This window comes from Myotis davidii, unplaced genomic scaffold (genome assembly GCF_000327345.1).
Source record: "Myotis davidii unplaced genomic scaffold, ASM32734v1 scaffold132, whole genome shotgun sequence".
NCBI lineage: Eukaryota > Metazoa > Chordata > Mammalia > Chiroptera > Vespertilionidae > Myotis > Myotis davidii.
Window position 1 is genome coordinate 4,051,436 of NW_006285258.1, and position 14,797 is coordinate 4,066,232.

Sequence of the window (14,797 nt, forward strand, 5' to 3'; positions counted from 1 at the left end):
GCCCATGCTACATTCATCACACTTATGGGGTCTGTCTCCCACAGGAAGTCTCTGATGTGAAATAAGGTTGGAACTCACAGTAAAGCTGTTCCCCAAATCATTATATTTTTCACTTCTCTCTATCATGGGGGTTAGCTTTTCCCTAACTGTCACTTGACCAAAATCTTGTGTCTTCCTATGCAGTTTTTCTCCAGAAGAGTTCCCCAGCTGCCTCTTGAGACTGACTACTTTTTCATAGGCTTCTCCGAACTTAAAACCCTGAGAAATATCCTTTTGGAATCTTCCCAATAGCACCCCATCTGATTCTGTATCTACAGAAATTTCTTGGTCATGCTTAGTTCTGGTCTCACCATCCAATGAGAATACATTCCCATAATTCTCCAGCATACATCTCTATAGAGATCCCTTTGAACAGGCTCCAAACGCTCCACTCCTCCCAGGTAAAGTATACAGCCACATCCTCAAATGTCACCAACTCCTGAGACTTGGCCTGTAGGAGTGCAGCTACCAGCATCTCAACCCCCAGTCTGTCCTTGTTGGAAAATGTGGGAACTTTGAGGAAGGAAGACCATTCTCAAGCAGGGACTGAGGTTCCTGAGATGCATGATCAGCCTGAGTTTCCATGGGTAAGGCCAGAAGCTCCTGTCTCTGGTCTCCTATTTTCAGACTCAGTAGGAAATAGGTTTTCTGAATGAGATAGAGGAAGCACTGCTGTATTATTTCCCACCCTCTTTGTAGTTATCTCTTGGCAGCAATTACTGGGAGCTCTTGGAGATTCTGACTTTATTTGATGTCAATGCCTGGAGGCAGGGACAGAAAACTTGGGGGGTCCAGACATGGGCCAGGCCCCACTGAACACTGTCACAGACCCCCACACCAGGGGCAGAACAAAGAACCAATCAGTCATATATATTTTAACTGTCTCCATAGTTTTGTCTTTTCCAGAATGTCATATAGCTGGAATCATACAGTATGTAACCTTTTCAGACTGGTTACTCTCACTTGGTAAGAAAATTTTAGGTTTTACCTTGCAACTCCCTAATAACATATGATGCAGAGCATCTTTTTATATGATTGTTAGCCATCAGTATATTTTCTTTGGTGAGATATCTGTTCAAGACTTCTGTCCATTTTTTAAATTGCACATATACCTTTTCTTACTATATAAGTTTGAGAGTTTTTTAGTATTTTGGATAGTAATCATTTATCAGATATCTTTTGCAAATATATTCTCCCAGTCTGTGGCTTGTCTTTTCATTCTCTTGAGGCTCATGCTTCTACATATGAAAAATAGTGGGTCTTTTTTTCATGTTCATTTACTTCCTGGTTCCTGAGCAGCAGCCAACAAAGTTGAGGTGATATGAAAAGAACATTATGTTCTGGTATCCATGTAGTATGCATATCCCAAGATACACAGTTTATTTCTTGTCCGTTTTCAGCTGCGGTATGCCATATATCTCACCACTAACAGCTTATACAGATGGATCAAGGAATGGAATATGTGGCCTCTGGGATGGAGGTTACCCCTAGGGATTTCTGTTATATATTCCTTAGAACTTCAGGATGTTATTGCTCTTGGAAGTTTCAGATTTCAAATTTGTGTAAATGTATTGTCTGCAGGACCAGCCCTGTTTCAAGGGTTACTTATCAATAAAATAAATTAATTCCTCTAGTACACAGTGCTCACCCCCAACTGCCCTCCCCTGCCAGCCCAGTCACCCCTAACTGCCCTCCCCTGCCAACCTGGTTGCCCCTAACTGCCCTCCCCTGCTGGTCATCTTGTGACAACGTGGGGGCAGCCATCTTGTGATGCAAGGGTGTGAGGGTCAATTTGCATATTGCCTCTTTATTATATAGGACTAGAGGCCCGGGGCACAAATTCGTGCACCAGTGGGGTCCTTCGACCTGACCTGCAGGATTGGGCTGAAACCAGCTCTCCAACATCCCCAGATTGTGAGAGGTTGCAGATTCTGAGCTCCTTATTGGCTGTGGGCGCTGCCATTTTTGAGGATGTGGCAGTCAATTAGCATATTCCCTCCTTATTGGCTGTGGGCACCGCCATCTTTGCGACAGTGTGAGGGTCAATTAGCATATTCCCTTTTTAATAGATAGGATAATTTGGGGTTAAATTTTGCCAAATGGTTTTTCTGCATCTTTTGAGATGATCATATGGGGATTCTCTTTTAACATGATAATATGGTGAGTTACATTGATTTTTAAATGTTAAACCAACCTTATACTCTGGAATAAATTACATTTGTTCATGATTCATTTTCCTTTCTATATAATTCTTGGTTTAATTTGCTAAAATTTTGTTTAAAATTATTGCCCCCATATTTTTAAAGGATATGAACCTGCCTTTTCGTTTCTTTTCTTTTTAAAAAAATATATTTTATTGATTTTTTACAGAGAGGAAGGGAGAGGAATAGAAAGTTAGAAACATCGATGAGAGAGAAACATCAATCAGCTGCCTCCTGCACATCCCCTGCTGGTGATGTGACCTCAACCCAGGTACATGCCCTTGACCAGAATCGAACCTGGGACCTTTCAGTCCGCAGGCCGACGCTCTATCCACTGAGCCAAACTGGTTTCGGCATCTCTTCTATTTTCTGAATGAGTTTTTATGGGATTGTTAATATCCATTTTATAAATGTTTGATAAAATATATCTGTGAAGCTATTTGTACTTGGTGTTTTCTTTGTGGAAATATTTTAAATTATGAATTTAATTTCTTTAATTGCTATAAAGTCTCTTCAACTTTTCTATTATTTTTATATCAGTTTGGTAATTTATGCATTTCAAGAAAAGCTTCCATTTAATTTACATTGCCAAATCTATGGGCATAAATTTATTCATAATATTTTCTTAACGTTTTAATGTCTATAGGGTTTTTAATAAGGTTCACTCTTTTATTCCTGATATTGGTGATTTGAGCTTCCTCTACTTTTATCTTGAGCAGTGTAGAACTTGTGTTATCCATAGGAGGCTTTTAGGAATGTTAAAAATATTATACCATGCCCCAGGGGAGGGTGTCACCATGGATTAGGCTGCTCCCTTTGGTCAAGGGCAATGTTCACTTAGGGACATAGCTGTTAGCAGTTAACATTACCAGCAACTGGTGCATGGGTACATGAGCCTAGAAGAGGAGATCTTAGCAGAGAATGGCATTATCCACTTTGGGAGAAAAAACACATTTTGAGTGTGAGATAAAATTTGAGCAAAAGCAGGGTGTTGAATAGCAAGAGATCAGGAGAGGTAATATGGGATTTGGCTTGGTGAGGACCAGGGGCAGAGAAAGGTCCTTAAATAGTACCCACAATTTGGCTTCCCTTAGTTTCTAGGGGCCTAGGAAAGGCATAATGTAATCCTAGAAACAGTGATGACTGCCCAACTAACTATATCTACTTTACATTCTAATTATTTCATTATGATGAGCACCTAGACTCATGGAAATGGATACTCATTTTACTTAATAAATATAGAATAAAATATTTTAAAGCACAAGTCTCTGGTGAAAAATTAATAAAGGAAGCCTTTAGTGGTAAAAAGTTGAAAGCTACTGGCCTGGAGCCTCAGGTGAAAGAATTTTGGTTTAAAATCAGCAATAGGAATATACCTCTATGTTCCTGACTGAGAAAGTAATTATAATTTATTCTTAAATCTTAAGTCCAGAGTTTCAAATTTAACTCTGGCAATGTAAATTTGTTACTGTGTACTGTAGACAAGTTTGAAGCAAAGCCTTCTCTCTTAAAAGAATGCAAACATTTTCATAGCTTTTCAAATTGATTATGCACATGCAATTGTTTCTATCATTCACAGATCATCCAGAAGTGAATGAGATCCATGAATGTAATGTCTTAATCATCCCCCAGAATTCCAACCACCATTCCCACTGGAGATGTGCAGGTCTTTCTTTCTCCTGGTGTAGCTGGGAGCAGAGTCCACTTCTGGTATTTATAAGGTGTCCCTCCTTGCCTCTTTAATTGCTCAAAATTCCTACCCTGCTTGCCTTCAGAATCTCTTCCCAAGAATATATCTGAAAAAAGAACAAATGCTGGTTAACAAAAGGGTTATCCATCTCTTCCAGGTTGATTTGAACTTTTATTAGGAATCAAAACTCTAAACTATGAGAAAAACGCAATTTTAATTAGTTGGTGAATATAATATAATATCTTACAGATGCTCACAAATCTAAATCCCAACTGCCCCAAAGCAGCCCTCTGCATCTCCTTTGCCTACTGGCTACTCCCCTTGGCTGAGCTGCCTTCAGAATTGCCACATAGAATAAGCATCAACTTGACATCTTCTCCCTCCCACATCCCAATTTCCTCCTTCATTCCTCATTTCTGCTCATACCCCATCCAACTAGTTTCACATCTCGTTGTCATCTTTGGCTTCCCCCAGCCATGATTGTCCTACCATGACCTCATGCAGTAATTTTTCTATTCTGTTTCATGCCACATCCGCGGAGCACACACCCATCACCAAGACCCAGAGGCTAAACAAGCTTCCTGACCTCCTTTCTTAAGGGATTTTGTTCCTTCATCCCTGAAGCATGGTGACAAAACATTAATTTTCGAAATCATGCCACTCCCATGCTCTAAATTCTTTAATGAGGTATATTTCCATACAGTCCTCAATGTTCTGGCCCCAACCCACTTTCCAATCTTGTCTTACTCTTCTTTCCCTCTATACGGCCCACTGGTTTTGCCTACCTGCTAAACAGGTGGTAGAATAGCCTGTCTTTGGCCTTCCTTTTACAATAGGTCCTCATTCCATTGGAGAGGAGGGCTCCACTCTTCGCTTGTAAAACATTTCCCCATGTTCTCAACCTTTAGATGATCTCTTCTCTTTTCTATGACTTCTCTGGAATAGAGATATCTTTTTCTCTTCTAAGCATCTAGAAGTCCAATGTTCTCCCTAGTTAGTATTTAAGCATGTACTGCCTTATAGTGTTGGTTCCATTTTCTTAGTGTACAGGGTTAAAAGGATTATGTTAGACAGAGCTATGACCCTTCAAGTGAAAGTGGATCCCAGGCTTTTCTTTTGTGGAAAACACAACAGAAGCTGAGAGAAGGGGGGAAAGCTCTACTTAACAAAGGGCTGTGGGCCAGCAGGGTACGCTGAAAAGTCTAGGACAGTGGTTGGCAAACCTCGGCTCGCGAGCCAAATGCGGCTCTTTGGCTCCTTGAGTGTGGCTCTTCCACAAAATACCACATGCAGGCGCGCACGTACAGTGCGACTGAAACTTCGTGGCCCATGCACGGAAGTCGGTTTTCAGCCTGGGCGAGTCTATTTTGAAGAAGTAGCGTTAGAAGAAGTGGGGGGTGTCGGTCGGTCAGTCGGGCAACGGGAGATGTGGCGCAGGCGGGCAGCAGGATATGCAGCACGGGGGATGCGTGATTCATGCATGAGTTGAGTGAGCCAGTCAGCCAGCGGTCTCATTGTGCAGTGATTAGTGCTAGTTGCGTCCACAAATCGCGCGCGGGTGACAAAAGATAGATGAAACAAGTATACAAGATGAATATGGATGGGAGAGTTGGAAGGGGCCAACCTCACCGAACGTACCTCAATCAGATTGAGGACGTTTTTAGCAAAGGCCAGCTTAGGAGTACCCTAATGAAGTTAATAACAATGTACCTACCTATATAGTTTAAGTTTAAAAAATTTGGCTCTCAAAAGAAATGTCAATCGTTGTACTGTTGATATTTGGCTCTGTTGACTAAGGAGTTTGCCGACCACTGGTTCAGGAGAAAGGGGAGGGGAGGGGTGCAAGAGAACCAGAGTGAGGGCAGGTGAAGTGGTTGATCTGAGACATTTGGAGAGAGGGAAAAAGTGTCTGAGGGAGAGTTGTTACAACAGAGTAAGCCTTGCTGTGCGCAATGTGGCAACAAGTTCCCTTTCCACCTCCTCACGAGGGCTTCGGTGGAGACTTGCATTGTTTAACAGATGTTTTCTTCTTAAGTTAGATTCTGTTTCTTTTTTTATGTACTGTGTACCGATTGTTCGTGTCCCCTCCAAATCCATATGTTGAAGCCCTAAAGCTTAAGAGTGATGGTATTTGGAGATGGAGTCCTTGGGAAGTAATTACGCTTAGATGCAGTTATGAGGGTGGGGTGCCCATGACATTAGTGGTTTTATAAGAAGAGGAAAAGCCAGAGATCGCCGGTTCTCTTCCACATGAGGAAACAGTGAGAAAACCACTGTTTATACACCAGGAAAATGGCCTTTACCAGGAACTGAATCAGCCAGCACTTTGATCTTGGGACTTCCCGGTCTCTAGAACTGTGAGAAATAAATATCTGTTGTCTAAGCCACCCGGTGTCTGGTATTTTGTTATGGCAACACGAACAGACCAATATAATGTGACATTGTGTTGTGATAGGCTGTCAGATGGGGACAAGGAGGCCTAACTCTGTACACACACAGACACACACACACACGTATTATTGTATAGTTTGTAAGTTCTTTTGCAATAATAACTTTTACTTCTCAGTATCCATGCAATGCCAAGCAGTACTGTGACTATAAGGAGCCCACCTCCTACCCTGACTGTTTGTCTTTGGTATTCCTGAGCCTTTGTGCTCCTCTCCACCCAATTCCAGTACACCAGTCATGGCCTCCAGCGGGTCTCCCAGTGAGGGCCATATGTCCCAGTGACTATGCAAGGACATCCATTGGGGTTTGGGAAGAGAATAAAATGGAAAAACAACAACAACACCACCCACACATATGTGCACATACACATATGCACACACACAAATCCATTCTTTATATTTTTTGTTTGTTTTATAATATACCATGCAAAGTAGAATTGGCATATAGTAAGAACTACTTGGCAATTACAGTATTAGAATTTAGCTATCCTTTGAGAGGGTCTAGTTCAGTATTTCCTAGATAAACTTCAAAGAGGTGGTCACTTTATTTTTAAAAAAATATTTTTATTGATTTCAGAGACGAGGGGAAAGGGAGAGATAGAAACATCAATGATGAGAAAGAATCATTGATCGCTGCCTCCTCCATGCTCTCTACTGGAGATTGGGCCTGCAATCCCAGCATTTCCCCTTGACCAGAATCAAACCTGGGACCCTTCAGTCCATGGGCTGACACTCTATCCAATGAGACAAACCAGCTAGGGCTAGTCACTTTAGAAATACAGATTTCTAAGCCCCACCTTAGACCTGCTGAATCAGCATGGGGTAAAGTAGGGACAGGACTCTGAAGTTTAACAAGCTCCCAGTTCACCCTGAAGCAATGCACCCATGGGTCTGCTGTCCACTGACATCTAACCCACTCGTTTTGCTGAAGAGGCAAGTGACTCTTAAAGAAGTAAATGACTTGCCAAGGACACAGCCAATTAGTAGCAAAGCCTCAAACCAGGACCCACATCTCAGCCTTTGAATCCCATGCTTGTTCTATCCCCCGTATAATGTGCTTGCTTTTCAAGCTACGGGCATCGTTTTCAAGTTTCCCAGACTCTCCCTTCTTCCAGTCTATCACTCTGGACACTTCCCAGGGGTTTATTATCTGCGGAAAGACATCCAGGATGATGTCATATTCTTGCCTGCACAATCAGGCAGAAATTGAGAAAGTTCAAGCTACGCCATGTGATGCTGCATAAGTGGCTTAATTTCCAGATGGAACTCACAGGGGGCAATATTTCAGCTTATTAAGTCATGTCGATTGAAAAATACAAAAGCTTTTGAGCTTTTGTATATGTAAGAAAATCAAATGAAGGACTGCTAACATCCCTTTGCTAGCTTAGGTGAGTGGATGCGTGGTGGCCCTAGCAAATAAAGAGAGAACTTAGGGGAAGAAACAGGTTTAGGGAATTTGCTGATTCATTAGTTAACTTTTTGTGGAATAAATCACCTCAAAATTTAGCAGCTTCAACCCTGACATGTTTGTTACCTCGTAGTGTCTGTGGATCACCAATCAGGCCCTACTCAGCGAGGTGCCTTGGGCTCAGCATTCTCACAGATGTAATCAAGGTGTTGCAGTCCCAGCTGAAGACTTGCACGCTCACTCCTGTGGTTGTTAGCAGAACCTAGTTCTCCCAGGGCTGTTGGACTGAGAGCCTTAGGTCCTCACTGGCTGTTGGCCTGAAACCTCCCTCAGTTCCTAGCCACAGGACCTCTCCATTGGGGCAGCTCAGAATATGGCAGCTGGCTTCCAGCAGTGTGAGCAAGAGGAGAGTAAGAAAGGGCAAGCAAGATGGAATCTAGACTTTTTGTAACTTGCTATCAGGAGTGATACCCCATCACCTCTTCTATACTCTGTCTGCTAGAAGTGAGTCACTAGGCCCAGCCCACACCCAAAGGGAAGGGATAACTCAAGGGCGTGAGCACCAAGAGGTGGGGACCAGTGATCATTGCAGGCCATTTTGGAGGCTTCCAACTGTGGGAGGACTAGGTGGGGACAGTCGGCAGGAATTTGGACATCTGCATTTGAAGCTTTAGGGAGATATCTACTGGAGATACAGTTCTGGGAATTAGCCCTTTATGAGTAGGAGATGAAATCATGGGAACAGATAGAGTCAGCCAGAAAGAACATTTTAAAAAGTTATCCACTAATTACTAACTTCTAGAGAAATTTCATATTGATATTAAAACACAAACAAAAATATACTAACCAAAGCCATTTGTTACTCCTAACTTACGACTTTCAGATTGGCCATGAAATTTTGGGTTAGTGCACATGGCATCTTCTGGTACGATGGGAATATTATTAAGATTCTGAGAACAAGCTCATTCTCCACAAAAATCCCTTAAAAGAAGTGACTAATTGAAACCTGGAACATCTCCTGATGAAGAAAAATAAAGTCTAATTTGTCCTCCATCAGTTTTAAATTGCAGATCTGGTGGATCTCTCAGTGTTCCCAACAAGTTGTGGGTGATGAATATTATAAATATTCATACAATATGATTGATTGTAGTCATTTAAAGGCCTGCTCCCACGGGCCCACAATACCCATCCCCTTCATAAACACCAGGCCCAGGGTGTGTCACAGAAACCTTGGAGAGCGAGAAGTATGTCACAGTCTCCACTGGTCCTCCCACTGTTCTTTGCCTTGTGCTCATCGCTTCGGCCTGGAATGTTCTCCCTAGACTGTTCTGTGCAGCCAAATCCTACCCTCCCTTTAAGGCTCAAATCCCTTCTCTTCCATTAAGTCTTCCTAACCAGACCAGCCCACCCCACCTCTCTCCTCTCTGGACTTCTGTCGTGGTGCCACCCATTTTGGGGACTAACTCCCAGCCATTTTCCATCCTTTCCTTACTCATCAGGGGTCGACAAAGTATGGTCCATGTGGCTAATCTGACCCCACTGCCTGTTTTTATATGGCCTGCAGGCTAAGAATGGTTATTACTTTTTTAAATTGTTGGGGGGAAAAATAACTCAAAAGAAGAACAGCATTTGTTACATGTGAAAATCATACGAAATTTCAATTCAACGTCCATAGATAAAGTTTTATTTTGTCAATAAAACACTTGTGGGAATTTTCTTTCTTTGGCTTCTGGCCCCATAAAGCCAAAAATATTATTTGTCATTTTATAGAAAGTGTGCAGACCTCTGCTATACACACTTGCTTTCTCCCTCCGTGAGGACACAGTGCTGACACATTCTGGTAGCTTCTGCAGGGAAGCACAGAGCTGGTGTTTGTTGAATGCTGTTGAATGGAGCTGAGAGAAAATGTGTTTTTAATTTGTGATGGATACAATGTTATGTCCTTTCTTGCTGTCCAGGCCTTCTCTTTATTCCCCTCTGCTGTTGGGCTGGTATCTGTTATGTCTGGTAGAAAAAAAAATGACAGGGAATACCAGGGTGGGTCCCAGAACTCATGGAAAACACAAATGAAATAAAGTCTGGGAACCAGAACTTTTGTTTTGGGTGGGGAGGATCTGTTTGCTTTTGGGGATTGAGGTAATGAAAGTTATTTCAATAACATAATTCAACGGTTGTTCATGCTTTCTGCCAGAAGAATGGCTAGGCGAATCTCACTCAGGAACCCCATCTGCAAAATGTGAAGAGTAAGCACTGAAATGTTGAGCAAATTCTCCCTCGGCAGAGCGCAAAACTATGCACACACCTAGGTTTGACTATGTGAGATGCGCAATATGGACACAGACTAGATGGGGATGTGACTGGAAAACTGAGGCAGAGAGGCAGGGACGTTGACCTCAGCAGCTGTCATGATCCCTTCATTTCTCAGTGAGACTTTGTGACGGCCTCACAGAATACATGGAGCTCGCAGATAGGATGTGGTGTAGTTTCACATAGCATTGAAGCTCAAGAGATGAATTTGTAGCTTCCAAGAACACACCAGAGAAGTGCTATAGATACTGGGAGTGGGTCCAATCTATATCAACCCAATCTTGCCTGAGATTTTTGTGGCAGATGGATGAGGTAGCTGTGAGGAAATTAAGAGGTTGTATCAAAGGCATGGTTTTGAATCCAGCCCTGCCTCTAGCACTAGTTTTATGAATTGGAGCAAATTTCTTAACTTTTCTGAATGTGCATTTATTTATCTATAAAATTGAGGCAGTAGTATTTTCCTTCGTAAGTTTGTATTAGTTATCTATTCATGTACTACAGACTACCCTAATGATTAAGTGGCTTAAAATTGCCATAATATATTTATTCTGTGGGTTTACAGGGTAATGCTTGAATCTTGAGATGGTGTAGTGGACATCTGGACATTTTTTGTGTGTGTATCTGACAAGCATCTATTCCCCAATTTTTGGCAACAGTGTTTTGGTCGTCCTTTATGGAGCAACTCCTTTCCTCTAGCATGCCTTCTTGTTGGGCCCATCCATCAGGCTTCTTCTTCCCCTGGCCAGAACTGTGGGCCAATTGGACCCTAGCCTTTGACTTTGAACCCTGAGAAGTGTGGCAGAAGGACCAAAATGGTTGGAATGGATTCACACTGAAGAGATTCTCCATTTGTTTCTGCTGCTTCTACTCAGAACTGAGCTACTCTCCATTTGTCACAAAGTCAGGTTCAATGAACCATCTTATGACCTGATAATACTTTAAGCAATTTTTAAAGACTTAAATTGTCCAGACTTAGTTTTCTTGCTTGTAGACAGAACCCTTGCTGACAGAGACATCTATTCAGGAGATATAAAGTGATGAGAATGGTCTGGAAGCTAAAATGTCAGAAGATTCCAGTTGATCAAACAACAACAATTTAACTAGCTATGTTTTATATAACAGTTTTTAGGACACTGTACAAGTTTCCTTGAATGAGAAATGTAACCTTGTCCTTAAGGATCCATAATCCAGCTTGGGGAGAATAAGTACAATGACTACAGAAAAAATATATATTTCACTATAACAATATAATATCCCAATTGTCAGTATCTAACAGTGCTTGGCACATAGGAAGCATACTATCTACACTAATAAAAGAGAAAGATGCAAATTGACCATACCTTCATGATGCCCACCAACCAATCAGGAGTGAGTATGAAAATTAACCTTATTGTCTCTGTGGAGACTGACAGGAGGGAGGAGGCAGCTCCCAGCACTGCCTGGCCTGCTTGGCCATCACCATGGTGACCAGGGAGCAGGCAAGTGCGGTTGCAGGTAGCACCCAGCATGGCCTGCTTGGCAGTTGCTGCAGTGTGGAGCAGGCAGGCCCTGCAGAGAGCAGAGAACCATGGGGAGCGGGCCTAAGCCGTCAATAGGACATCCCCTGAGGGCTCCCGGATTGGAGAGGGTGCAGGTCAGGCTGGGACGCACACACATACACACACACACCCCATGCACGAATTTCGTGTAATTACTGGGCCTCTAGTAATTACATATTACAACTAATACACTATTAAATGAGTGATTCAATTAATTAGTGCAATAAGGTCTGAATAAGAGAGAGAGCATATGAGCTAAAATTCCTCATGAACAAGGAGGAATTTGAGCAGATGCTCTTAGAATGGATCAAATTCTTTGAAATGGAGAGGAAGGATAAAGGCATTCTAGCCTATCAACTTATTTTGCAAACAGAGTTATAAACTGTGATAAGTATGGCGAGAGGTGGCTTCTGAATCATCTGGCATAAGAAAATCTTATTGCAAAGACATGGATTTTCTTTATTTGTTACTGAACTTTGTTACTGGAAGCACACTGCTCTAATTAATATATGTTGATTACCTAGATAATGGGAATATTTCTTATGTATTTAAAAATGCATTTCCCTTTCAGTAATCAGGTTTTTGCACCCTTCCCCTGCAGATTTTTTTATCATTATAATTAATGGTGGAAGTCATGAGACTTATTGCCCAAAGAAAGGAGGATATGGGCTAGAGCAGTGATTGCCAACCTTTCGGACCTCACGGACCACCACTGGTCTGCAGACCACTGGTTGGCAACCGCTGAGCTAGAGCTCACATGCCATATAAAGAAGAAGCAGAAAGTCTTTCCTCTACTAGAGGAAGGGGCCAAGGAGAAAAGAGGAGAAGATGGGGACAAAGAGCAGAAGCAAATGTTTCATCTAAATTTCCCCCTTAGAGTGAAATCCTGGAAGGTAGTTTAGGGTTGAGGTAGGAATCATAGAAATATCCAGAAATGCTGGAATGGGGGCCTTGAAAGGCACCAAGATATGCTCTTTGCTTAGTGGGAAAAGCCTGAGAAAAGTTGTGTTCAGTTGCTGCTGTCCAACATGACACTGAGTAGGAGACTCTTAGAGAGAGTAGAGAGTGTCTCTCATGTTAGTGGAGTGTGGGGAAAGCAGGCAGGGTTCCATCAGCCCTGCTTCTCCTGAGCCACAGTCCCTCTGCTCAGACCCCTTTCCCAATCTGAACAACCCTACCTCTCCCTGCCCAGGGAGCTTTTAAAAATGCCCTAGTGAAGGTTCCACTCCAGAAATCAGAACCATCGGGAGTTGGGTCCTGGTGTCAGACTCTTTTAAAGCTTGTAGGTCATTCTACTGTCTAGCCATGGCTGAGAACCACTACCTTACGTCTAGTCTAATCATGTGTTTGAAGTTAAGTTAAACATCACTTCCTCATGGAAGCTTTCCCTGATAGCCCCCAACATAAGTCAAGTCTTCTTTTTATATGTCCTCCAAGCAAATGCCCAGTACTTCTCCCTCTTGGCATTTAACAATTGGGCCATTATTTATTTCAAGTAGACTGCCTGGAGAGAAACATTCTGCCTTCCTCTGCAAGGAGCCTGTTTCAACCATGCACCAACTGCCACACAGTGCTCAGCAAATAACTTCTTGAATGAATGATCATCAGCCTTGATTCAGCCAAGGGTGTGTGTGATCAAGCCTCCAATTTATGACTCTGCTAAGAGCATTTTAAACCTTAAACTAGACCCCATGTACTTATAGAACTATGGTTTGAAATGGGCTCATGGTTTTGCAATTTGGTTTCTTTTCCACCTTCATGTGTCACAACAGATCAGCAGGCTCATTCATCCTCACCATTACAACCTGTGTGGTCAACATTATTATTATTATTATTCTCATCTTGCAATTGGAAAAATATTAAATAACTTGCCCAGGTGCCTATACCTCCCTATTATCTATGCACAAACTATTGCAAATGAGGAAAAACCCCTTCAACAGGCTTCCTGTTTGTGCTGAGCTGTGATTTCTGGCTTGGCAGCTGGTGGCGGCTGATATATGGGGATTTTCTGGGGGTCTCCAGTTCCAGCGGCCAAGGCCCAAGGTGCGATGTCCTGACCTCCTAAATCATTATAGGGTGCAGAGAACACCGGGCCTTAACATATAAAGATGCCATTGCCATAAATATTATATTCTCCAAAGTCACAGTGCTTTGCTTGTCCTGGACAGGCAGCTGTGTGTGTGTGTGTGTGTGTGTGTGTGTGTGTGTGTATGCTCTCGCGGTTTGGAGCAGGTGAAATAGGGTCATCCAGGAGAAGCCCAGTCTTAGTTTTGGGCTGGGCAAGAGGACCATCTCATCACAGCCCCTACCCCAAATCCCAGGTTTTAACCTGCACAGGCCTATGGGGCAGAATCACACCGAGGCTACTGGAGTATCCTGGATCCAGCCTGGCTGGCTTGAACCAAGCCTCAGAAGAGCTGTGCCTGGAGCAGGCTCTCGACTCCCCAGGCGGCAAGTGGAAGTGGCGGGGGTCCCCCCCCCCTTTCCCTCCACCTGCACATCAGTCACTGTCAAGGCCCACGACCCTTGGGGCTCCTGGCTTCAGCGCAGGCGCCGCTCCGGCTCCGTTCCCTGCCCAAGAGGCGCTGTAAAGAGGCACAGGCAGGGAGGACAGGTCTCATGTCGCGCCGGGGCGCCTAGGCCTCCAGGGCTGCTGTCTCCAGCGCGCGTTCCTGGTGCAGGTGGCACAGCTCCCCGCGCGGGCCGGCTTTCCCAGATCACGAGAGAGGCTAATCTTGGGTCTTAACCTCCCAGCCGCAGAGCGGGCTCCACCGCTGCTCCACTTCTTCCCATTCCTTCAACTTCTCACCCGCAAACGAACAATCCCAGGCCGGGCAGGACCCGATCACCTCTGCCTCCTCTCACTGCACTAAGCCCGCGAGCGAGGGAGGCCGCTGCGCCGAGGCGGTGGCTGGCAAAGGGGAGTGGAAAGGGAGGATGGATGGGGCCGAGGGGTGGGGTGGTGATGAGGGGGATGTAGGAGGGGGTGTCATTTTCTTTTTCTTTCTTTTTTTTTAAAAAAGTATTTCTCTCGCGAGAAACCGCTGCGCAGACGATACTTGAAGAGGTGGGGAAAGGAGGGGGCGCGGGAGCCGCGGCAGAGACTGTGGGTGCCACGGGCGGACAGGCGGCCACAGCTGGAACAGCTGCGGGCGGAGCGGGGCAGC

General features: G+C 43.7%; 1 protein-coding gene and 1 pseudogene across 1 annotated transcript in view; one reads left to right on the forward strand and one right to left on the reverse strand.

Moving 5' to 3' along the window:
- LOC107181861 overlaps nt 1–874 on the reverse strand; it is a 1,447-nt pseudogene extending 573 nt beyond the window's left edge.
- A 10,678-nt stretch (nt 875–11,552) lies between these two features.
- FBN1 (fibrillin 1) overlaps nt 11,553–14,797 on the forward strand; it is a gene marked incomplete at its 3' end in the record, with an annotated part of 224,888 nt that continues 221,643 nt past the window's right edge. The window contains exon 1 of the mRNA XM_015558912.1: nt 11,553–11,570. Coding sequence (XP_015414398.1) covers nt 11,553–11,570 — 18 coding nt within the window. The remainder of the gene's footprint in view (nt 11,571–14,797) is intronic.